The sequence below is a fragment of the Topomyia yanbarensis genome, chromosome 2, assembly GCF_030247195.1.
Source record: "Topomyia yanbarensis strain Yona2022 chromosome 2, ASM3024719v1, whole genome shotgun sequence".
Classification (NCBI taxonomy): domain Eukaryota; kingdom Metazoa; phylum Arthropoda; class Insecta; order Diptera; family Culicidae; genus Topomyia; species Topomyia yanbarensis.
Window position 1 is genome coordinate 293,428,212 of NC_080671.1, and position 27,167 is coordinate 293,455,378.

At 37.9% G+C, this 27,167-nt stretch overlaps 2 protein-coding genes and 1 long non-coding RNA gene across 8 annotated transcripts in view; 1 reads left to right on the forward strand and 2 right to left on the reverse strand.

Annotated features, from left to right (window-relative positions):
• Positions 1 to 717: 717 nt before the first annotated feature.
• LOC131683292 (uncharacterized) lies at positions 718 to 9,697 on the reverse strand. Its single transcript, XR_009304482.1, has 3 exons — positions 9,637 to 9,697; positions 8,867 to 9,281; positions 718 to 1,488 (listed from the first exon to the last, which is right to left on the reverse strand). It is a non-coding gene; the product is annotated as an uncharacterized LOC131683292 (long non-coding RNA).
• Positions 9,698 to 24,262: 14,565 nt separating this feature from the next.
• On the forward strand, positions 24,263 to 25,851 carry LOC131678659 (large ribosomal subunit protein mL63). Its single transcript, XM_058958910.1, has 2 exons — positions 24,263 to 24,527; positions 25,505 to 25,851. Exons 1-2 carry the CDS (start codon positions 24,357 to 24,359, stop codon positions 25,646 to 25,648), a joined length of 315 nt encoding a protein of 104 aa, XP_058814893.1. The 5' UTR covers positions 24,263 to 24,356; the 3' UTR covers positions 25,649 to 25,851.
• The window catches only part of LOC131678654 (apoptosis-inducing factor 3-like), a 161,556-nt gene continuing 160,063 nt past the window's right edge, over positions 25,675 to 27,167 (reverse strand). For all 6 annotated transcript variants that reach the window (XM_058958900.1, XM_058958899.1, XM_058958898.1 and 3 more), the window contains one exon: positions 25,675 to 27,152. In XM_058958900.1, the coding sequence (XP_058814883.1) occupies positions 25,863 to 27,152 (1,290 nt within the window). In that variant the 3' untranslated portion in view covers positions 25,675 to 25,862. The remainder of the gene's footprint in view (positions 27,153 to 27,167) is intronic.

Here is a 27,167-nt window from a genome sequence, read left to right on the forward strand (position 1 = left end):
GAACAATTGAGAGAAGTCTGGTCATATTTTTTTTGCCCTGCGACTTTCATTTTCAATGCTACCCTTCATTAATTATGCTCTCGATTAATAGACTTATCCAGCTGCGTTGGTATTGTGCCGTTTTGACGTTTGAATTGGGAGGAAAACAAATCGTTTGCACGGCGAATTGGGAGGAAAACAAACCGCTTCTTGGCTCAAGGGGAGGGCGGTAGTATAAAAATGGGAGATCTCAGTGTGCGTATTTTAAACGTCAGATATCTCAATTGATGGCAGCTACTCGATTTGCTCGATTATACCGAAAGCTTGTAATCGATTATTGATTTTTCGATTATTTTAGAAATTAATCGATTATTTGCGTTAATCGAGTAAAAAAAGACATCACTACACAGCAAAAAAAATCTTGTGATATCACATCAAAATCGCTGCACATCGCTCTTTAGATAGAGTAGTGTGATATTACACGAGTGAGTGCTATGTGGAACGACGTAAACTAAATGATGCAATGAAAAGGATGTGTTGAAGAATGATGTATTGCACTCAATGCTATGGCGAACGATGTGATAACAAACGACGTAATGTAGAATGATGTAATTGCAAATGGTGTAACGGCCTATGGTGTAATAACGAACGATGTAAAAGGGAACAATATATACTCAGGTGCACTATAAACGCAAAGTAAAATATTGCTCACAAAGCACTTGATTAAATCGTCTGTAATTTTGTGAAATCTTATTATTTTTGGAAAAAAAATTTGCAGCTTAATCCTTCAATAGGTTGTCATTCGAGTTGTCATTATACGCGCCCTTGAAACCGTTTTTGGTTTATCCATACATGATCTAACCTATTAAATTTGGCACGCATAATAACAACATACTAATAAAGGACTCCACTTTTTTAGTCCAATCATATTAAGATTTGAAAAAGCTACAGATTATATCAAGCGTTTCTGGGGCCAATATTTTATCCGGCGGTAACTGTGCACCTGAGTAAGATAGAGTGAGTCGCTACAAAAAGTATGAAAAGAGATGTGATATGAAAGCTTTGGTAGTCAGCTAAATTTTACATTAAAGCAAACTATATTTTAATAAATTTGGTATGTTCGAACCTATAACTTGTTAATAAATAAAACATTTGTGTTTGAAAGAAAAATTTAACTACTTTGGAGGCCATTTCACAAATTCCAAAGGAAAGGAAACAACCGATTCCGACTCAATCGGTTCCGGAATGGTTTGGCTGGGTGGAGGTGTAATAATGTCGGCCATTTTGAAAGTTCCATGTAAACCTGTAAATCCAGTCGAACTCGGCTACCAAACGAAATGACGATACTAACACACCTGGTGATGATATATCAACTACATTCGAAAATGTCTTCGATTTTATACAACTTCAAAACTGGAGTTGGACGTCTGTTCTCTGTGATTATACGTCCATTCAATGGCGCGGTTGTGTGATTGATTTGCGCTCATGCGCTGAAGTCGACGTCTCATACTGAAAATAAAGGAAATGATATAAATTATTGTTGTTACTATTAACGATATGTCGGTCTGTCCGATGTCGATCAGATTTTCTGAGGTGAACTAGGTTTAATCGCGTCTTACTTCGCAATTGAAAATTTGAGTATATAAATATTCTTGTTACTTTTCGTTTTTACATTTCTTACAAAAGAAATGTATAGGATTCGCTCAAACTTTGAAAACTTTCTCCGAGGCCCGGAGGGCCGAGTTTCATATACCAATCGACTTAGCTCGACAAAATGAGACAATGTCTGTATGTGTGTGTGTGTATGTATGTATGTACAAAATGTCATGTAATTATCTCAGCAATGGCTGAACCGATCTTAATGAAACTAGTTTCAAATGAAAGGCCTAACGTTGCCATTTGACACTATTATTTCTGATTTTCGATATGTTGTTTACTTTCTGAGATATGGATTTTGTCAACACACGGCAGGATTTTTGCAAATAACTTTTGAACAATGTAATATTGCTCACAAACTGCACATAAATAGAAAGCTTGTAAAAATACCTTTCCAACAAGCTATAGATTGCGCAAGCGGCGAAGATATTAAACATTTTGTATTTTTATTCCTCGCTTACCAATTTCCACTAACTAAAAATGAGTTTCATACAGAGTATTGCTTTACTGGTGTTTTAGGGGCAAAACTAAACCGATTTTAAATATGAAAACACATCTACGTGATTCAAGGAATTCTATGTTGAGAACATTTTGTGAATTACAACAGAGAACAGACATCCATGATCGAACAAAAATATTTAAAAAACGTGTGTAAACATTTGAATTAATATACGAAAAACACTAGCGCCGCCACACCAACCTATCCTAACTATCCGTCAAATCGATTCCGGAACCGGTTCGAAATTCTGGATGGATTCAGCATGGAATCTAGCTCAAAGAAAACAACCGATTCCGGTTCTATCGGTTGACGCATTTGAGCTGGAAGTCATGCTGGAATTCCGAATCGGCTCCGGACTAGTTTGACTGGGTAGAGGAATAACCGCTGTCAATTCTGTCGCACTCAGCCACAAAAAACATGACGACAGTAGCGCACCTGGTTTAGATATCCAAACTTTCTTCGAAACCGTTAGAGATTTTACACAAGTTGAATGCTGAAGATGGACGTCTGTTCTCTGTGGAATTACCTTTATAACAAGTTAACTATTTCTCAAAAATCAATATATAAGTTCACTTCAAAGACAAAATTATTTGATGATAAAGAAACAGTGAGTTCTAGTATTTATCCCTTGGATTAGGCATTGCGTTCAATCATGAGGTAAATGTTGGATGGTATATCAATACACAGATCAAAAAGTAATTCACCTAGTCGTGAGATAAAAGATTTCTCATATAATTATACTCGTGGCGTCACCGAAAGCAACTGTATGTTTGAAGCCCAAAAATCTAGCGAAAATTTAGCTCTTTCCCAGTTAAGCTCAACCGGAAATGAACTGGAATTCTGGCTGGTTCCAGTTCGTATTCCGGCTCCAGTGACACAACCGATTCTAGTTAGAATCGGTTGTGTCACTGGAGTCCGTGTGCGAACTGAAACCAGCCAGAATTCCAGTTCATTTCCGGCTGCACTTTACTGGGTTTGCAAGATTTAGGTTATACTGGTTATGGCGCAAAAATTACTACTTACATTATTTATGATAAGAATGTAAGAAATCAATATATCATAATAATATACCTATAAAAATAATATCACTGCATTAACCATCATTTGCCATTCCTCACACGCCCCCCATCTCTCTCTCTCTCTCTCTGTTTCTCTTCTATCGCATCTATCTAGCTATTTCTGTATCCATTTCTAAGTTGCGTGATAAGATCTTCTGTCAATCTGAAATATTTGTTAATTGTAATTGCGAAAGTTTGAGAAAACAAAACTATTTTTTGTCTGCTACATCAACTCAATTTTAATTCAATTGTATTTAAAGCCTGTATCTACACTATAATTAGGGAAATTCATAGCTATATCAGAAAAATATTTGGCTTAACTGAATAATATGAAAGTTTGACGATGAAAATTTTCAAAAGAGACATTCCACGTGCGATATTTAAACTATTCGTATCTCTATTGAATTTTGAATGAAATATATGCTCAAAGACTGAAAGCAGAAGCCAGCAGGATTGGACTTGCCATCAACGTTTCGAAGACAAAATACATGAGAGGAAGAGGTTCTAGAGACGACAATGTGAACCTTCCACCCGAGTTCGGATTGACGGTGACGAAATCGAGATGGTCGACGAATTCATGTATTTGGGCTCACTGGTAACCGACGACAATGATAACAGCAGAGTAATTTAGAGACGGATCTTGGCGGGAAATCGTGCCTACTTTGGACTCCGGAGGACGCTCCGGTCGAACAAAATTCGCCGCCACACGAAGTTGATTATCTACAAGACGCTGATTAGATCGGTGGTCCTCTACGGCCACGAGACCTGGACTATGCTCGTGGAGGATTAACGCGCCCTTGGAGTTTTCGAACGAAAGGTGTTGCGTACCATCTATGGTGGCGTGCAGATGGAAGATGAAACGTGGCGCAGGCGAATGAACCATGAGTTGTATCAGCTGCACATTCGTTGTATTGGTACGAACTTTCATGAAAATAACGGATCAAAGACCAAAAATATCCACAAATTAGATCCAGGAAAAGAAGTTTTCCAAAGTACCCACTCTCGATGGGGGATGCAACTACGATGTGTCTTCTAACTTATCGTCGTCCATATCTGGATATACTGAGTAGTTTGAACCATTTCTTTTTCACAGTATTGGTCTGTATAGGACTTATTTATTGACATATTGCCTGCACGAGAATTCCGAACGAAACAATATGAAAGCTATAAGGATGAATGGGAAGAGACTGCATTGCAATCAACTGAATGCACGGCTTTTATGCTATCGACATAGCCAGACATTTCACACTATTTACTTCAATGCAAATAAAAACTTTGAAATATCTACCTGTCTCATTCACGAATCGCATTCTCCCTGTCGTTCTCTGTTCAAGCGGCTTGAAAGCACATGTGACCTTGTCCCACTTTACTATATTCAATTGCGCGTTAAAATACTGGACCAGTAAATTCTATTCTGTACAAAAATCTTTTTTTCGGGAATATGCGACCAAAAACCAAAAACTTCGAATTCCAAAGCAAATTGAACGTTCCAGGTTCCTGATAACTAATTAAGGTCCAACAATAAAGTAGAAACACCAGATAATCTTAAAACGACGCCGTCAAGTAAAGAAGCATGAAAACAAAAAGAATAAAACCAAAAAAAATGGAAGCCCTAGAAAGTCCATTGCATATTTATTAGACTTTTCTCAGAAGATGGGATTTTCAAAAACATTTCAAAACTTTCAGATGCAATGGTTCTCCAATTCGTAGAATCCGGTATATTAATTTTCTTCATTCAAAAATGTTTTTAGCTTCAAATATATGACCATTTCTTTTTAATTAATTATTTCATTCAGCATCTTTTTATTCGTTTTGTTCATCTGCGTTCATTTTGCTTATTTTATTCGTTTCATTCTTTGGAATCACTCTGATCAGTTTATTCTTTTTGTGCATTTTACTCATATCATTCATTTAACTTATTTTATTCTTTGTTTTTTGTATGCATTTTATTCATTTTTTCTAGTTTATTCATTTTGTTCAGTTTCTTCATTTTAATAATCTGACTACTTTTTCAGTTTTAATCATTTCATCCCAATAATTTATTTGATTTAATTTATTTCTTTATATTAATTTATAACCTTTTACAATTGATTATTTTTCATTTTAATCAATGAATTTTATTCTGCACATTTTTTTTTCTTTTTATTCATTTTATCACTTCAGTTCATTTTGTTTATTTGATTCGTTTGTTTTATTTATGCATTTCATTTATTTTTTACCTAATTCATTTTGTTCATCGATTCTTTTTATTCATTTGATCCATTTCATTGTATTCACTGGATGAATTAAATCAATTTGATTCATTTAATTCATTTGATTCATGTGATTCATTTGATTCATTTGATTCATTTGAATCATTTCAATTATTTGATTCGTGTGATTCCTGATTCATTTGATTCATTTAGCTCATTTGTTTCATTTAGTTCATTTGTTTCATTTGATTCATTTGAATAATTTGATTTATTTGATTCATTTGATTCATTTGATTCGTTTGATTCATTTGATTCATTTGATTCATTTGATTCATTTGATTCATTTGATTCATTTGATTCATTTGATTCATTTGGTTCATGTGATTCATTTGATTCATGTGATTCATTTGATTCGTGTGATTCATTTGATTCATTTGACTCATTTGATTTATGTGATTCATGTGATTCATTTGATTCATTTGATTCATATGATTCATTTGATTCATTTGATTCGTGTGATTTCTGATTCATTTGATTCATTTAGTTCATTTGTTTCATTTAGTTCATTTGTTTCATTTGAATCATTTGATTCATTTGATTCGTTTGATTCATTTGATTCATTTGGTTCATGTGATTCATGTGATTCATTTGATTCATGTGATTCATTTGATTCATTTGATTCATTTGATTCATTTCATTCATTTGATTTGTTTGATTCATTTGATTCATTTAATTCGTTTGATTCATTTGATTCGTTTGATTCATTTGATTCATATCTTTAATTTTATGCATTTCATGTTCAGTCATTCGTTTTATTTCATTCAATTTGTTAGTATGAGTCAATTAATCTTAATCTTATAACTATTTCTAAATATAATCTTAATTTTTATTTAATAACCTAATCTAATTTGATTCGTGTATTTGATAATTTTGATTTACATTAATTTTTCTACTCATTTTATGAATTTAAAAACCTATTATTTCATTTTTTGCTTTACTTATTTATTTCGGTCGTTTTGTTGATTTCTATAATTTATTCAGCTTATTCGAGATTTTATTCGTGCAAGACTTGAAACTGTTTTCATCCCACCTCTAGTTGGGTGCCTACTTCTCGTGAGTTCTGCAAACTAATCCAATAGTGAAATGTGTAAGAAATGACTCATCTCACTGATAGGTGGATTAAATCGGTTTTTAGTATATAAATTTGAAAACACTCGAGTAGGCAAATAAAAAATCGATTTTTTTTAAATTCTACAATGATGTAACCCATTTAATTAGTTTAATATTTAATTTTGCCATTCTGATACCACATGATTTTAAAATATTTTAATGATATAAAATATCTATTCGCCATTACTACGAAATAAACCCGTAGTAAATTTATATACAGTACTGCAACAGTCATACAGTACATGGAAAGTGAAGCAATGAATGGGAGCTTCAAGACCAGTACGCTTGGTGAGAAAACCGAAGCGGTTTACATCGGGCGGACTTAATTTGTTTAGTAGTTCATTAAGATAGGCACCTGCTGAAGACTGCTCTTCGCGAGGCAACAACAAGGTGAATGTTTCCCAGGAAACGTGATTCTGTAGTTCAGATTCAGCTTAGTGATGACATTACTAATGTCTGCCACGACTGCTACTAACGTGATAGGCATGTCGTCGCTGACACACTTGCAACAAATAATATTCATTTAACTTAATTAGTATGAGTTCTTGAATCTTTGTGTTAACATGGGGGGTGGAAAGGGAAGGGAGGGTGCTCAATGAGGGGTAAAATGCCCAACCGTATATTAAACTTTCCATTTATGACTAGGTTAGTAAAAATTGATTAGGTCATCAATGAAGAACCAATGTGACTTTGGTTCTGGTATATGCCTGGAACCCGGGACTTTCGGTGGAATCTTAGATTGGTTATCAGTAATCTAGACCTGTGAATCTAAGTAATTTGATGTCTATTTCAATCGATTTTAAGCCTCTGAGGTATAATGATTGTACCGGTTTATATGAGAAATTCCTAAGTGACCGCAATAACAAACATGTAACTTCATAACCAAAAGTCAGAACTCAAAGAAATTGAATAGCAGATAATGGGAGTATTGAATTTATCATATAATATCAAGTTTGTAGGAATCGGTCAAGAATTCACTGTGAAATAGGTGTTATATTAGCTTAGGAACTTGTCGAGTTACCAGGGGTTGTCAAAGCGATTTTGATCTGTCATTAGTGTTCTAGATCCGCGAAATGTTTCCTCCATTTTAATAAGAATTAATTAATTTGCAAAAGATCGTGTTGATTATTTTGCGCTAAGAGTGCGAGAAATGTTTTCGGAGAAATTGAAAAATTGGATTGTAAGTGATGGAACAAAGAGTGCTCAGACCTATACGTAAAGAAGGTCACCTCGTGTAAGACCTTGCAGGACGACGGTTTACTCGCTAGCTACCAATAGTACGCAACGTTAGAAACGCAAATAAAGAATTTGATGAAAGAAAAGATTATAACAACTAGAGGTCGCATGCCACTGTTAAAGTCAAAGTAATGGTATTCGATATGCTAGAGCGAGACCCCATGTTTCAGTCCGTGAATACGTGGAGACAGTGGCGCTTTCCTCCCTCTAATAGTTATAATCTATTTTGATGAAGACCAGGAAACAATTACCTACGCTGGTTCGTTGGCGGATCAACGATAGAAACATCGATGAGCATTCTTTGGGGCAAAGCCCGATGCGAAACTGAAGCAATACTAATTAGTGTGTAATATTGAAACTGTTGGATATTCGAATTCGCCAAAAAGGTTTGTCCATTTTCCACCCGGCACAGAAAACTGACCGCGCCACGTACCCTCACGATAATGCGAGCGAAACACTATTTTCGATGGTGGTTTTCACTTGCTCTCGTATCATGTAACAATAAAATTTCAGGGCCCGACAGGAATAAATTCAATTTGGTGAAGAATCTGCCAGAATCTGTTAAAAGATACTCGTTGAATTCATTTACTAGGTTTCTTGAGGGTAACATTGTCCCTCACGATTAGAGACAACTAAATGACATCGTCATTCAAAAGCCAGGAAAACCAGGCTCCGATCACGATTAGTATCGATCGATTGCAATGTTCTCCTGAATCCGGAAGTTATTCGAGAAAACGACCTTCAAGATCAAACCTACAAAAGTACGTGAGTTAATGGCGAATCTATGTGCCAGTGCCAGTATTTCAAAAGGTTGGTCTTGATTATGCTGGACATATTCTCTTACAGCAAGTTGGACGAAAACAGCTGCTGTCAAAAGATAGTGTCTTCGTGTGTATGGTGACAAATAGTATAAAGGTCTAAAATCTATCGAACGATTCATTTGTCGCAGCATTACACAGTTTGTTATCACGATGAAGAATACCAGGGGACAAATTCTCTGACAATTATGGAAAATATGCGGACGGTAGATGTAAAGGGTGTCAAATGTTTAAAATTATGCAAATGATTTCACTTACCATGATAAAGTTTGGTCTGTTCTTCTTATCAAATTAAAGCTGTACTAATTTCCCGGCCTCTTCATGGTCATTCCGATAATCCAGCTGATCCTTCCTACTTCGGTTGATTTGATGATCGATCGTTCATTAACCTCCATACCACAGCCGAGCTATAAGTAGTCCAGTAAACAAACTGTCTTTTTGGTAATACATGCAGCTATGCCGACAAAATTTTTCGATGATCTGGCCTCGGGAACACCTTATGGAATTGCGCACTTCCTAATCTTGAAGACTTGGAGGGGATGAGCAAACTTTTCCTGCTAAAGACGGACTAGCACGAGTAGAGAATCTGTATACCAAATTATCACACATCACACGCAGGAAAAGTCTTTGATGAACGAGATGTGGCAGGCGGCGAAGAGTTGTCATTCATACACTGAAAATAATTTTGTACTGTTTAATATAGCGTTAGTGCGTGTGATATCACAGTAAAATTGATGTAAACAGTGATGTGCGTATTTATGAATATAATATTACACCAAATCGTGTGATAATACAAATATGTCAATGAACAATATCACACTCTGAACAGGGATATTCTTCCAGGAAATTAATATTACACAATTTTCAATGCAACAATTTCGTACATCATTTTCATTGCAATACAATATCGATCCGAAAGCAATATCCAGTGGAAATGACGTAAAAACCTAGTCACATAGTTTCTATGTGATACTAGGTGATTGGTGTATAATTGTATCTAAAACAGCACAATATTGTATTTGATTTACCATTACGTCTAAATTCCATGCGCATCGGTGAACATCGCATCGACCATCATTACAATTCTTTTTGCTGTGTAGTTTTGAGATCACTCGCACTTTAAAAGTGCGGAGTCCAGGTTGGTGGGAAGTGCGCAATATTTCAGCGAATAGTTAAAACAACCACAAAAGTCCGGTCCCAAATACTATACTTTTTTGCTCAGTGTAGTGCATGGAGCGTCCACCTGGAACTCGTTTCCACTTTCTGTGAAGCAGCAAAATTCACTGACATCTGTCAATGCGCCGCTCAATAGAGCCTACTAAACGAATCTTCAACTTAACAATATGTCTACACCCTGACCCACCAACTTTTTTGAAAAGTAATTAAAATGTCCACTTTTCCTTGACTTGATACAAAGTTTATGTAACTAACAAGTTTTCGTTCTGCTGATAAATAAATTACAAATTACAAAATATTGCCGGCATAAAATAAATTAACAAGATCCATTTTCATTAATAAAAATAGCAACACTGTTCGGAAGATTTCGGCAGGGTCTAGGATAGGATCCGCCAGCTCTGTCCCCTGTTTTTGAACCAATTCTGAACCAGCTCGTGATTGGATGAAAGTGACATAGGCAAACCTTCGGCTTGGAAACTAAAAGTACTAAAGGGCTGCTTGGAAGTGTTGTCATATTGTGATATCAAACATAAAACGACGATTGTTAACTGTGTTGATTTTTTTTGTTTTCTCGAGATACCGCTTTATGAAGTGCAGGCATTATTTGGCAGACGAAATCAAACTTATTATCCAGAACTGAAGTTCCCGAGAGATCCGGTAGCGCGGTTATCGTGGATTCTGTTCTGTGTGCGGAATAATGCAAAAATGCCGCTTTTCGAAATCAACAGGCTGTGTAGCGTAAGTATGACAATATTTTGAACTTCATGTAAAAATTGTCTTTGTTCCAGTACCGAGTAAATTGGAAGTACTGAGCAAACAGGGAGAAAGTTATCCCGGAAGTCGCTTCTTGTTCTTCCTTTGGTAGTATGGATACAGTTGAATTTTACAGTTTTCAACTGAATCGATCATCGGTGTAAATAGGAGCGTGTATTTGCTACTGCTGTTTCTCTGAAACGATCACATGTAGTACTGGAACAAACCTATACATTGCTCCAAAACAAAAATTAAACCTTGCAGAAAAGTAGTTTTAGAATATTTAAAATAAATCCGAACAGAGAAGATTATTCTTGTGACAGAGGTTGCTTGACTCAGAAAGCAACTTACAAAAATGAAGAGGCATGAAGATATTTTTCGTAATGTCCAACAACGAATATATATTATTTTGTTTTTCTGTATTCCGATGGAAAAAAACGTTATGATCGTTTAAATGCGGATATAAAGACTAAATCTTTGATTTTTCCAGAAGCATGAAATTGGTACATAATATAGAATATTTTTATCAGAACAAATATACGACCGAAACAAAACAAATATTTTGGCAACATTGGTCGAGTGGGGTATGTCGTTTTCAACAGGGATTAGTAAAGTATAAGAAGAAGCCAGCTGGCCGATCCTATCCTAGGGCAGGGTGAAAATGTGCGAAAAGAAGAATGCCAAAGGAAAATAAGAAGCCGATTGTCACGTCTTGTCTTAGCTTTTATCCTAGGCTAGGATAGGATCCGCCAGCTCTGTCCCCTCCCACTGAGACGTCCAAAAAATTGTTTCAAAATCGTTCAACACGGGTCCAGCTATGGACGTTTGTTGAACGGTTATTTGGACGTTGTCCAAATTGGTCCAACGAACGTCCTTCATTGGACGATTTTGAAACCAACCGTTCTTAGAGGGCTGTTTTTGAACCAATTCTGAACCAGCTCGTGATTGGATGAAAGTGACATAGGCAAACCTTCGGCTTGGAAACTAAAAGTACTAAAGGGCTGCTTGGAAGTGTTGTCATATTGTGATATCAAACATAAAACGACGATTGTTAACTGTGTTGATTTTTTTTGTTTTCTCAAGATACCGCTTTATGAAGTGCAGGCATTATTTGGCAGACGAAATCAAACTTATTATCCAGAACTGAAGTTCCGGAGAGATCCGGTAGCGCGGTTATCGTGGATTCTGTTCTGTGTGCGGAATAATGCAAAAATGCCGCTTTTCGAAATCAACAGGCTGTGTAGCGTAAGTATGACAATATTTTGAACTTCATGTAAAAATTGTCTTTGTTCCAGTACCGAGTAAATTGGAAGTACTGAGCAAACAGGGAGAAAGTTATCCCGGAAGTCGCTTCTTGTTCTTCCTTTGGTAGCACGATACAGTTGAATTTTATAGTTTTCAACTGAATCGATCATCGGTGTAAATAGGAGCGTGTATTTGCTACTGCTGTTTTCTCCGAAACGATCACATGTAGTACTGAAACAAACCTATACATTGCTCCAAAACAAAAATTAAACCTTAAAGTAGTTTTAGAATATTTAAAATAAATCCGAACAGAGAAGATTATTCTTGTGACAGAGGTTGCTTGACTCAGAAAGCAACTTACAAAAATGAAGAGGCATGAAGATATTTTTCGTAATGTCCAACAACGAATATATATTATTTTGTTTTTCTGTATTCCGATGGAAAAAAACGTTATGATCGTTTAAATGTGGATATAAAGACTAAATCATTCGTTTTCGAGCTCTCCATCGAGACAGAGGTTGTTTTTTCTAGTCCGTAGTGCTGTGTGAGGCGATAAAGAATAGTTTTAATCCGCATTCAAGGTTATTTTGCCAGTTCGGTTCGGTCCTCAGTCTTTTGTTCGCGTGTGAGGATTAAACAATAGCCAGCTGTATAAGCTGGATCGGTTCGTCGTTGGACACCAGTTTAAAGCTAAGTGGTTTTTGTCTTTTGTAACACATTTATTGCTTTCTTCCGTCTGCGCGGGCGCTGACCTTGTGCGTTGACGTTTTCTATGGTTCCCTCTCCGGATGGTCAAATGGAAGTTGAATCGGGTTCAACTTCTAAGGCTCCCCCCCGGCCCAAATGCTATCCAGAACTCTCAACTGGTCCATTTGTGGTCTTCTTTCGGCCCAAGACTAAATCACTGAATCTTCTTCAGATTTCTAGAGACCTGACGGAACGGTTCTCGGCTGTGACCGAAATTTCAAAGGTCCGCTCGGACAAGATAAGGGTGTTGCTAGCCAACTCAAAGCAGGCAAACGATATTGCTTGCTGTGAGCACTTTACGCGGGATTATAACGTGTATATTCCGGCTGTAAGAGTACAATCCGAAGGCGTCGTAACCGATGAGAGTTTGACGTGCGAGGATCTGCTGAAGTACGGGGTTGGCCGATTCAGAGACCGCTTACTTCAGCCAGTTAAAATACTTGAGTGCAAACGTTTGCACTCAGTAGTAGTTGCGGGGGATGGTTCAAAAACGTACCCCCAATCAAACTTATCGGGTGACCTTCGCTGGTACCGCTTTCCCAAATTTCGTCCTCTTGCACAAGGTTCGTCTGCCTGTGCGTCTGTTTGTGCCGCGGGTCATGAATTGCACAAAGTGTAAACAACTGGGTCACACAGCCACCCATTGTAGCAACAAGGCCCGCTGTGGAAAATGCGGGGAGAATCATCTAGATGATTCGTGCAGTAAGCAAGCCGAAAAGTGTCCTTACTGTACGGAGAGTCTGCATGATATCTCGGCATGTCCCGCGTACAAACTACGCGGGGATAAACTGAAACGTTCCCTTGCGGGACGATCCAAACATTCTTTCGCAGAAATGTTAAAGAATGCTACGCCACCATCCTCAGCAAACATCTATACTCACTTGCCTCCTGACGAGGGCGAGGCTGGTAACCCACAAGAGGGAACATCTACTAGGGTGCCTAGAATTTATAGGAAGAGGAGGAACACTTCCTCTCGTAAAGTTCCTTGTAAAGGCCAGAAGGTGTCCCTTGAGGGGGCTCCGAAAGTCACTTCTATTGGAAGTGTTGCAACCAAACCGAAGCAATTAGCTCCTGGTCTCGGAGGATTAAGCTCAGAGAAGGAGTTCCCAGCACTTCCAGGAACATCAAAAATCCCAAGTGTTCCTTTGTTTCAGTTCGAGAGTAATCACAGCACTGGAATTATAAAACTCTCGGACATAGTGGACTGGATAATAAAAACTTTCAATATTACTGATCCTATTAAAAGTCTTATGTTAGCTTTTCTCCCTACAGTGAGAACATTTTTGAAGCAGTTGACTGCTAAATGGCCCCTCCTCTCAGCGATTGTATCCTTCGATGGCTAACTCATCGAACGAGGTCACGGATTTGATCACTGTTCTACAGTGGAATTGCAGAAGTATCATTCCGAAAATCGATTCCTTCAAAATTTTAATAAATAATTTGAGTTGCGATGCATTTGCATTATGTGAAACTTGGTTAACTTCCGACATAGAACTCAACTTCCACGACTTTAATATTATTCGCCTGGATCGAGACACCCCCTATGGAGGAGTGCTTTTGGGGATCAAAAAGTGCTATTCCTTCTACAGAATTAACCTTCCCTCGATAACAGGTATTGAAGTTGTCGCTTGTCAAGTAACAACCAAAGGCAAAAACCTTTGCATAGCTTCCATATATATTCCCCCCAACACCGCGGTTGGGCACCGACGGCTACAAGACATCTTAGAATCCCTGCCAGCACCGCGACTAGTTTTAGGAGACTTTAACTCTCACGGTACAGCATGGGGTTGCCTCTATGATGATAACCGGTCTTCCTTAATTCAGGATCTTTGCGATAACTTCAATTTGACAATTTTAAACACGGGTGAAATGACACGGATTCCTGCTCCTCCAGCGCGCCCGAGCGCCTTAGACTTGTCCCTTTGCTCAACATCGCTGCGGTTAAATTGCACGTGGAAGGTAATTCCTGATCCCCACGACAGCGACCATCTGCCGATTGTAGTCTCAATCAATAACGGTTCAAGGCCATTGAAATCAATCAATATTTCGTATGACCTCACACGAAATATCGATTGGAAGAGCTATGCTGCCGCGATATCCGACAACATCGAATCTACCCAAGAACTTCCTCCGGAGGAAGAGTACAGCTTTTTGGCTGGCTTGATTCTCGACAGCGCGAATCAAGCTCAGACTAGGCCAGTACCCGGCGCGAACATACAAAAACGTTCTCCCAATCCCTGGTGGGATAAAGAGTGCTCAGACGTGTACGCAGAGAAGGCCGCCGCGTTTAAGACCTTCCGGAACGACGGGTTACCCGCCAGTTTTCGACAGTACGCGACGTTAGACAAGCGAATGAAGAGTTTGATGAAAGCCAAAAAACGCGATTATTGGCGCCGGTTCGTCGACGGATTAACGAGAGAAACATCGATGAGCACTCTTTGGGGAACAGCCCGACGTATGCGAAATCGAAGCAGTACTAATGAGAGCGTGGAATATTCAAACCGTTGGATATTCGATTTCGCCAAGAAGGTTTGTCCGGATTCCGCCCCGGCACAGAAGATTTACCGCGCCGCGTCTCCTCACGATAGCGCGAACGAAACACCTTTTTCGATGGTGGAGTTCTCACTTGCTCTCTTGTCGTGTAACAATAAAGCTCCGGGGCCAGACAGAATCAAATTCAACTTGTTGAAGAATCTGCCTGACTCTGCCAAGAGACGCTTGTTGAACTTATTTAATAAGTTTCTCGAGGCTAACATTGTCCCACTCGATTGGAGACAAGTGAAGGTCATCGCCATCCAAAAACCAGGAAAACCAGCCTCCGACCACAATTCGTACCGTCCGATCGCAATGCTATCCTGTATCCGGAAGTTGTTCGAGAAAATGATCCTATCCCGCCTCGACAATTGGGTCGAAGCAAATGGCTTACTGTCAGATACACAATTTGGCTTTCGCAAAGGCAAAGGGACGAACGATTGTCTTGCGTTGCTCTCAACTGAAATTCAAATGGCCTATGCTAGCAAAGAGCAGATGGCATCAGTGTTCCTAGATATTAAGGGGGCTTTTGATTCAGTTTCGATCAACATTCTTTCAGAGAAGCTGCACCAGCATGGTCTTTCAGCGACTTTAAACAACTTTTTACTAAACTTGTTGTCGGAAAAGCACATGCATTTTTCGCATGGTGACTTATCGACATCACGATTTAGCTACATGGGCCTTCCCCAGGGCTCATGTCTAAGCCCCCTTTTATACAATTTCTATGTCAACGACATTGATGAATGTCTTGACAATTCCTGCACGTTAAGGCAACTTGCAGACGATGGCGTGGTGTCTGTTACGGGACCCAAAGCTGTCGATCTACAAGGACCATTACAGAATACCCTGGACAATTTGTCTGCTTGGGCTATTAAGCTGGGTATCGAATTCTCCACGGAGAAAACTGAGCTAGTTGTATTTTCAAGGAAGCGTGAACCAGCACAACTACAGCTTCTATTAATGGGTCAAACTATCGCTCAGGTCTTCACAGTAAAATATCTAGGGGTCTGGTTCGACTCGAAAGGTACTTGGGGATGCCATATTCGGTATATGAAACAGAAATGCCAGCAAAGGATCAACTTTCTTCGTACAATAACCGGAACATGGTGGGGTGCCCACCCAGGAGACCTAATTAGGTTGTATCAAACAACGATACTGTCGGTAATGGAATACGGATGCTTCTGCTTTCGCTCCGCCGCGAACATACATTTCATCAAACTCGAAAGAATTCAGTATCGTTGTTTGCGTATCGCCTTAGGGTGCATGCAGTCGACCCATACGATGAGTCTCGAAGTGCTGTCGGGCGTTCTCCCGTTGAAAAATCGATTTTGGGAACTCTCATATCGATTGCTCATTCGATGCGATATCTTGAACCCGGTCGTGATTGAAAATTTCGAAAGGCTTGTTGAGCTCAATTCTCAGACCCGTTTCATGTCCCTGTACTTTGACTACATGGCGCAGAATATTAACCCTTCTTCTTACAATCCCAACCGTGTGCATTTCATAAATACTTCTGAATCTACTGTTTTCTTCGACACATCCATGAAAGACGAGATTAGTGGAATTCCGGACCACATACGCCCACAAGTGGTTCCAAACATTTTTTATAATAAATTCCGAGAAGTCGACTGTTCTAAGATGTTTTATACTGACGGATCAAACCTCGAAGGATCCACTGGCTTCGGTATTTTCAATCAAAAGTTCACCGCCTCCTACAAACTCAGTGACCCTGCTTCAGTTTACGCCGCAGAACTAGCTGCCATTCAGTATACCCTTGGAGTCATTGAAACATTACCCGCAGACCATTACTTCATCGTTTCGGATAGCCTCAGTTCCATTGACGCTATTCGCTCGATGAAACAAGGCAAGCACTCCTCGTATTTTTTGGGGAAAATACGGGAGCTACTGAGTGCTTTATCTGACAACTCTTTCCAGATTACCTTGGTATGGGTCCCTTCTCATTGCTCCATTCCGGGCAATGAGAAGGCAGACTCCTTAGCTAAGGTGGGTGCCTTAGAAGGAGACGTTTACGAAAGACCAATTTGCTTCAGCGAATTTTTCAGTATTACTCATCAGAGAACCCTCGAAAGTTGGCAAACTTCGTGGAGCAGTGGAGAGCTGGGAAAGTGGCTACATTCGATAATCCCTAAGGTATCGACGAAACCTTGGTTCAAGGGGATGGATGTGGGTCGTGACTTCATTCGTGTGATGTCCCGACTCATGGCAAACCATTACACGCTGGATGCACATCTCCGGCGTATTGGGCTCGTGGTTAGTGGTATCTGCGCTTGTGGCGACGGCTATCACGACATCGAGCACATTGTCTGGGCGTGCACCGAGTACAGTTCCGCTAGGTCTCGGCTAATGGATACCCTGCGGGCCCGAGGAAGACCAACCAACGTCCCGGTTCGAGATGTGCTGGCAAGCCGCGATGTTCTCTATATGTCCCTTATATACACCTTTGTGAAAACCATCAATATACAAGTCTAACTGCCCCTTGTTATCTCCTTATCATTCTCAGAACGCTCTTCCACCTGTATCAAACCATCTGTATCGAATGAGCCAACAAACACGGGACCTACGGCACGAACATAACACGCTTAACTCGAAATGTAGCCGATCCACATCTGAGCCGTACTACGAAATCGTCTGGAAAAACCCCTGCCATCTTGAGGAGGACCACCCGGCGTCCCAGTACATGATTCCTCTGATGAAGGCCACCCGAGTTTGTAATCCATCCGTTGATCTCACGATGCCTGAAACTGAAATAATTTTCTCTCCCTGCCATCTTTGTCTACCCTCCCTCCCCTGACTCTTATACCCAGAAGTAACACCCCTACCCCCTACCCCCCCCCCCCCCCAATATCATCACGAAGCATTTAGCTCTTCTTGTCTCTTCTAGTTTTAACTATTATATTATATAATCTCGTTGAAATTGCCCAACTCTACTACCCACAAAAATAACTATAATTACGAATCTTTACAAAATTCAATCATGCCCTCTAGTTATTCCTAGTTTTAAGTTAGTCGTAAAAATTGTTCCCCTTAATTAAACATTATTTGCTCCAATAATCTCACTGATAAAAATTTCAAACCATATTGCCACAAAAACTAAATGACCCCCCTAATCTTACAAAAACAATATTATCCCCTTGTGTAGATATATAAGATAGCTATAAAATCGCATTAGTTTCATTTTAAAAAAAATCAATATGTAATCCCCTAGTTTTAAGCAATTTAAAATGTAAAACAAAACAAAATTGGCACCTTTAAGCTAACGCAACGTGCCTTATCAAATAAACGATTTGAATAAAAAAAAAAGACTAAATCTTTGATTTTTCCAGAAGCATGAAATAGGGATCTTTAATTTGGAAAAATTGTGTCAGTTTTTCGTAGTTATTGATAGCAGGTGTCCTTACGAGTGCACTCATATCATTCTTAAATCTTAATTATTCTTTTCTGATTTTTAAATTTAAAAAACCCAAATTAAATTCAACCAACAAACTGACAGTTGACCGACTAAATGACGTATCTGCAAATATCTCGTTCGCCTCATTGTTAACCGGGACAGCACCCCACACAGCATGATCTGGTACTTTGTCAATCCGCTAACAGCCTGCCATCCCAAGTTCCATCTGCAAACTATGGTAGATCTGATAATGCAACCTATAGAGTCGTGCAAGTCGCACGGGTTTGGATGTGTTATTGTCCTAAAAGGAAACAAACTAAAAAATGTTTTTTTCAAGAGTTTCGGGCCTAAAAATTTAAAAGGACTGATATATGAACTCACGCTACTAATCTGCATCATAATATGCCTTAACCCGCACACCCCTAAAGATCCCTATTGGTACATAATATAGAATATTTTAATCAGAACAAATATACGACCGAAACAAAACAAATATTTTGGCAACATTGGTCGAGTGGGGTATGTCGTTTTCAACAGGGATTAGTAAAATATAAGAAGAAGCCAGCTGGCGGATCCTATCCTACTCAGTAAATGAAATGGCGGACAGGCAGGTTAAACTAGATGCTGGCGATCGGTAGGCTATTGAATCGTTGTTCTAGGCTATCCGCCGTAACTTGCCGTTTACTGTAAAAGTAGTGTGGGTAGGATCTAGGATAGGATCCGCCAGCTGGCTTCTTCTTATATTTTACTAATCCCTGTTGAAAACGACATACCCCACTCGACCAATGTTGCCAAAATATTTGTTTTGTTTCGGTCGTATATTTGTTTCCTTATAGTTTCCTTATAGTACATTTTTGGTGTAGAACCGGTCTGATCGGCATTTCGCCCTAGGCCAAAAATGCGTGCCCCCCTCAACCCAAATTTTAACTAGGACGAATTAGCGCATGGGCGCCATTTAAACTCCTTTTTTAATATTAAAATAATTATTTAGTATCATTCAGTATCATTATTATTATTATTGGTTGTAATGCATTCTTACCTTTGCGTTTCCATAATTTACCTTGAGGCTGATATTTACCGCTTATTGCTATTTCGTATTCCTTTGCCATTGAAAATCTCCTCTTTAGATTTCAGATTTTAATTTTTTTTCTTCTTTGTTAGTCCTTTTTCCGTTCTGTTAATAAGCTTCTTTCGTGTCAACGATTTTATGAATTATTCCGCTCGTACATGAAAGAGAGATTAGTAGATACGAAGATTTCTTGAATGAATATTTCTTTTATGGGACTGTAAATGTGAACTCTTCTAGAATGTTTAAGTTGATTTGTACGAAGTTGTTAATATGACATCTGGTTGATAGAATGAATTCATATTTTTTTTGAGGTCGCTAGCCGTGCATTGAAGAATGCCTAAAATTCTGAACTAGGCCCCGTCGAGTCCAGTCCGTCATCTGTCCGTCTCGTCCTGTCGTGTCTGGGGCTTCCAGGTTACATGCATTCACCAGACGAGACTAGCTTATGTCAGCTTAATTGTGCACTGGTTTCGTAGAATCGAGGCGATCATCGAAATGATAGATCCTACGAGTGAATGCACTTGGCTCAGTCACCTGTCGAGCATTTGTATATTTGCGTGTGTGAATGTTTACGTGTGTATGGGAAGTGTTGCGTGTTGAAATATGTGTGTTACCTGTAAATAATATGTTAATATAAATATGCATGATGTTAAAATACGACATGTATAATATGCTACTTGCAGTTTGTTGTTCGTTCCTACTTATCTGAATCAATTGAGTATGAAAGTACATCTCAATTTTCTAAAACCTGGCGACGTCTGATGGCAGCGAATAGTCATTGTTGACAGCAATGTTGCCCTTTTATGTTAAATTAACTCGGAGAAGTCATCAGAGGAATATGACGCATGAGACCGAAAATAAATTTTGTTGTTAGTTTTGGGAGGTTCCTTGCGAAGAAATTTGCAGAATTGTTCGAATAGCGGAGAGACGCGGATTGACTGTCCTAACACTTCGGATGATTTACATACATACACACATATATACACATATGTACATATAAATACATACATATATACATACACATACACATATATACATATATATATATATATATATATATATATATATATATATATATATATATATATATATATATATATATATATATATATATATATATATATATATATATATATATATATATATATATATATATATATATATATATATATATATATATATATATATATATATATATATATATATATATATATATATATATATATATATATATATATATATATATATATATATATATATATATATATATATATATATATATATATATATATATTAGGGTGGGGCATTGTTATATGGAAAAATGTAATCATAGCCATATCAACCGAGCACAGCACTTTTTTGGTTCCTTTTGGGATCCCAAACAACTATGCAAAATTTGGGGTCGATTGGTGTTGACCCGGCGTAGCGCATTGCGTTTGAAATTTGTATGGAGATTAGTATGGGAAAACCTACATTTTTGCACTTTTAATTCTACAGACTACAATTCTTCCTTTAGTATGCAAACAAATAGATAGAAGTGTAGTCCAGGATATGCTGAACAACTTTGCCGAAGGATGTATGGTGTTAGAATGTCTCTAAGCCAAGTTATAGCTGTTCAAAGTTCGATACATCGAATTAAATGGCAAAAATCATTTTTATTGCCAACACTGCCGATGTACCAATGGTATTTCATATAGCATTCCAAAATAACATTATATATTTTAGTTTTACCACATTGATATGTTTGGATGAATTATTCAAAAGTCAGCTCAATTACATGAGCGTAGGTAGTTGAGCAATAGGGCGTAGTGAGGGGGGATGGGGGGAGGCTTTAATATGTAGAAATTCGAATTGAAATGTTGTCGAGTTGGAATGTTCAGATGAATTATTTCAAAACAATTACACAATGTCCTACGCATAATAGTAACGATGAAATAAAACATACTGTATCCCTTTACCTTGACTTTTATCAATAAAAGTTACGTTACAGACTGAATCAATTGATGTCGAGTTGATATGTCAGAGGATTGCATTGATTATGTTTCAGTTTAATATGCACTATGATTGATGGGATGCTCATTTCGATGCTGTTATATCACCTGAAGCAAAAATTGTTGTAGGGATCTGGTGGATTTCGTGTTGAAATCCAGAAATTAGCTTCACGCCTCGTGATGGAACAGCATAGAAATGAGCATGCTATCAAATCATAATGCGTATTAAACCGATATATAATCCTCTGACATATCAAATCGACATCAGCTGATTCAGTCTGCAATGTAACTTCTATTGATAAAAGTCAAGGCAAAGGGATACAGTATTTTTTATTTCATTGTTACTATTATGCGTAGGACATTGTGTAATTGTTTTGAAATAATTCATCTGAACATTCCAACTCGACAACATTTCAGTTCGAATTTCTTCATATTAAAGCCTCCCCCCATCCCCCCTCACTACGCCCTATTGCTCAACTACCTACGCTCATGAAATTGAGCTAAGACTTTTGAATAATTCATCCAAACATATCAATGTGGTAAAACTAAAATATATGTTATTTTGGAATGCTATATGAAATACCATTGGTACATCGGCAGTGTTGGCAATAAAAATGATTTTTGCCATTTAATTCGATGTATCGAACTTTGAACAGCTATAACTTGGCTTAGAGACATTCTAACACCATACATCCTTCGGCAAAGTTGTTCAACATATCCTGGACTACACTTCTATCTATTTGTTTGAATACTGAAGGAAGAATTGTAGTCTGTAGAATTAAAAGTGCAACAATGTTGGTTTTCCCATACTAATCTCCATACAAATTTCAAACGCAATGCGCTACGCCGGGTCAACTCCAATCGACCCCAAATTTTGCACAGTTGTTTGGGACCCCAAAAGAAACCAAAAAAGTGCTGTGCTGAAAAAACGATCATTTTGCCCCACCCTAATATATATACACACATATATACATATATATACATATATATACACATACATACACATACACAAATATATATATATATATATATATACACATATATACACATATACATACACATACACATATATATACATATATATATATATATATATATATATATATATATATATATATATATATATATATATATATATATATATATATATATATATATATATATATATATATATATATATATATATATATATATATATATATATATATATATATATATATATATATATATATATATATATATATATATATATATATATATATATATATATATATATATATATATATATATATATATATATATATACATATACACACACACATACACACACACATACATACATATACACAAACATATATACACGTATTTCTTCATCTTATTCATTGTTTCCGAATCTCCCGGGTTAAAAGGGATATCAACAGATCTCCCATACTTAGCCTTCCGGTGAGGGCGCTGATTTGTGCGACACTAGCAGAGCTAAAACGATACAGAAAGAAAGAAGGTGAGTGTTATGGATAAATAAAGTTATTTTGGCCACTCAGTATGGTTCCACGGACATGAAACAGGAACATGGTTATTCATATTTTGTGATACATACACATTTGAATATTAATTACTTTTAATTATATTATATTATAGTTTATTTACCCGAAGCAGTTGGCAAATTATGACAATGTAAACTAAACTGCTTTTAATGAGGTACATGTTTCCATTTCAAAGTCTTCGATTGATCCTTGACAGTGATTGCCATCGGCTCAGGCACTTTTGCGCGTCAAGCATTCACCGACTTACAATCGAATTGTGCCTCGACCAATCTGGCACAACGCGCCCATTCCCCTTACTGAGTCAAAGGGCAGGGTGTTTCGGTCGTATATTTGTTCTGATTAAAATATTCTATATTATGTACCAATTTCATGCTTCTGGAAAAATCAAAGATTTAGTCTTTATATCCGCATTTAAACGATCATAACGTTTTTTTTCCATCGGAATACAGAAAAACAAAATAATATTTATTCGTTGTTGGACATTACGAAAAATATCTTCATGCCTCTTCATTTTTGTAAGTTGCTTTCTGAGTCAAGCAACCTCTGTCACAAGAATAATCTTCTCTGTTCGGATTTATTTTAAATATTCTAAAACTACTTTTCTGCAAGGTTTAATTTTTGTTTTGGAGCAATGTATAGGTTTGTTCCAGTACTACATGTGATCGTTTCAGAGAAAACAGCAGTAGCAAATACACGCTCCTATTTACACCGATGATCGATTCAGTTGAAAACTGTAAAATTCAACTGTATCGTGCTACCAAAGGAAGAACAAGAAGCGACTTCCGGGATAACTTTCTCCCTGTTTGCTCAGTACTTCCAATTTACTCGGTACTGGAACAAAGACAATTTTTACATGAAGTTCAAAATATTGTCATACTTACGCTACACAGCCTGTTGATTTCGAAAAGCGGCATTTTTGCATTATTCCGCACACAGAACAGAATCCACGATAACCGCGCTACCGGATCTCTCGGGAACTTCAGTTCTGGATAATAAGTTTGATTTCGTCTGCCAAATAATGCCTGCACTTCATAAAGCGGTATCTCGAGAAAACAAAAAAAATCAACACAGTTAACAATCGTCGTTTTATGTTTGATATCACAATATGACAACACTTCCAAGCAGCCCTTTAGTACTTTTAGTTTCCAAGCCGAAGGTTTGCCTATGTCACTTTCATCCAATCACGAGCTGGTTCAGAATTGGTTCAAAAACAGGGGACAGAGCTGGCGGATCCTATCCTAGGATTTTATTCAATTTGAGATGAAAAGTTTTGCTACATGAAATGCGGTTGACTCTAGTTTCACTTTTCAAAAAGTCTGTAAATGGACATATATTTCGCGGTAAATACCGCTTGGTGCAACGTGTGACACCCGGTGCGGTACAAACCCTTACGCGAGACTATAAACAAATAGAGCACAATATGGCACTGCTGCTAAGACCTTATCTAACATTGGTAAGTTCATGCAATGGATATTTCGAATTTACCCCCTCAGAGTTTCTCACCGACTAAATCAGCTTGTGTCGGCACAATCGGCTGACTATGCAACCAATTAATCGGTCGAATAGGAGTTTAACGTGGTGTCTGCTAACGTGGCAAGCTATTAAATAGGTTTGTTACAGCACAAAGAAGTTGCTCCAGAACAAAAATACTCCGTTGTGCTATCAGAAGAAGAGAAGAGAATATGGGAACGGTCCTACTTGTTTGCTCCGAAGTATTTCCAATTTCTCCTGATTCTGGAACAAACTTAATATGACATACAAAATCTGTTGAAATCGGTCTCTTTCAACCCAACCTATTCAGTCTAACGATTTATTGATTATTTCTGGATAAACAAGTGAAAAGGGCATATCGCAAATGAGAACCTCTGTGTTTACTTTCTCATTCGTCAATAACTCCCAGTTAAGCTCAGCCGGAAATGAACCGGGATTCTGGCTGGTTCCGGTTCATATTCTGGCTCCAGTGACACAACCGATTCTAGTTAGAATCGGTTGTTGCACTGGAGCCGGAATACGAACTGGAACCAGCCAGAATTCCAGTTCATTTCCGGCTGAACTTTACTGGGCTAGGCCGCTTTTACGTTTGCCCCTTAACGCTTAGCATAATATGTTAGACGACATCAGAGTCTTTCGATATTTATTGAAACAAAGTTGGAAAGTTTTTTGATGACGCCTTAATAATCGAAAGAGAAAGTAAACACAAAGAGGCTCTCATTTGCGATATGCCCTTTTCACATGTTTATCCAGATTTGGTAGTTTAAAACTGGAACCAGATTTACACATTGAATCGAGCGACGCTGACAAAAATTGTTTTCCGATGAAACCCAACGTAGTCAGTAACTGTTGGTCGATCTCGAAGCAGCCGATTTAGTCGGTTCCAGTTTACCGTTTGCAACCGAAATTTTATATGGGGTTTTCTTAATGAATTTTTAGGAGCAATCTTCAGGTCATGCCAAGGAGTTGAATAAGAAAGCTGCGGTCATTGGAAAGTGGAAAGAACAGCAGTTGAAAATGAATCGCCACGTAACAATCAAGGAAATGTTAGAACACCTCAACGTGAAAACTGCGTGGGAATAACGAGCACCGTAAATGTCAACAAAATGTTTGGAAAATAAGCATTTTTATTTACAATACGTATTCTGACATTAAAAAAAAGTGTAGTTTGTTTAAAACAAAAGAATACTACCGCTCTACGCGTAATTGTCCCATATATAGGGAATACCATAGATCATGGGACAGTTATGTTTATAGCGGCAGAATAGTCCATCGGCAAAGTGAAAGCTATACGTATTTACTTAGTCCAGAAAAGTGGATCCGGACTCAAGTCTCTTTTATGTAAAGTTCGCCCTTGTGAAAGAAATTCAGCAAATTGAGATACGATTGGATCTCGTCCACATGATGCCATACCGATAACTTTTTCGTCAGCATTCAGATAGAAAGCGATGAAGGTAAGCTGCTTTAGGTCTCCCTCGATGATGGTTTCATGTGGTCTTCCATATCCGGAGTATCTGAAGCCTTTGCCAAAAAGCATTGTCCAAAAATACGGGACGGCTTTCAGTTCCGTGGGTTTTCCAACCATATTTAGAGCTGCTATCTTTCCATGATACTGAGCCAAAGGATAGTGCCCAATTGTAGCTGGGTTGTTGTTGTTGCAATAGACAGGTGCATTTGCAATATCTCCACCGGCGTAAATTCCTGGCACGTTAGTCTCTAGGTAAATATTAGTATCTATTGATCCGTTTTTGTTAATTTTTAATCCTGAGCCCTCAAGAAAACTAGTGTATAGTGTTGATCCCACACCCATTATACACAAATCTGCCTTCAGTATAGTACCATCGATTAATTCAACGGAGGTTAAGTTGCTGTTGTCATCACCAATGCATCGTTTAATACCGGAGTTCATGACAAATTTGACTCCTTTTTCCACGAACATATCCATGATCCTAGCACCTACCTCGTCACCAAATGATTCCTTCAATGGAGTCGTACCTCGACCGATTACAGTCACTTTAGAAACTTTGTTCACACAATAAGCAGCTGCTTCGAGACCGATAAAACTGACGCCAAGAACAACGACATTTTTATCAGGAGCCAACTGAGCATTCACATACTTGGCATCATCATTAGATCGAAGAACACACACATTAGGCATATCTGATCCTTCAACTGGAGCCTTTCGAGCCTTCGATCCTGTTGCTATGTATAATTTATCATATTTGATTTTATACCCATTACTCAAATTCACTTCCTGGCTAGAACTGTTTAGTGACGTTACCTCAATACCCAGAATAGTTTCAATTTCATAATCGGCATAAAATTTTGCATCTCTTAACAGCTTTTTTTCCAAATCAAAATCCATTGTTTTGCTAACTAATATCCGATCATATGGCAGACATGGTTCCTTGTTGATCATCACAATCCGACCGGTAAATCCTTCTTGTCGTAAAGATTCTGCACATATAGCACCTGATGGGCCTCCCCCGATTATTATGATGGTGCGGTTATCCTCACTTAGTTTTGATACCATTGGCCTAGTTCGTTTACCCGATTGCAGCTCAGAACGTTTTGCTTTTACTTTAACCTGATTATAAAATAT

Coding starts and splice junctions, on each gene's coding strand:
- LOC131678659 (XM_058958910.1), top strand. CDS start 24,357: ATGCGGTTGACTCTAGTTTCACTTTTCAAAAAGTCTGTAAATGGACAT. Junction 24,528..25,504: donor TAAGACCTTATCTAACATTG/GTAAGTTCATGC, acceptor ATGAATTTTTAG/GAGCAATCTTCAGGTCATGC.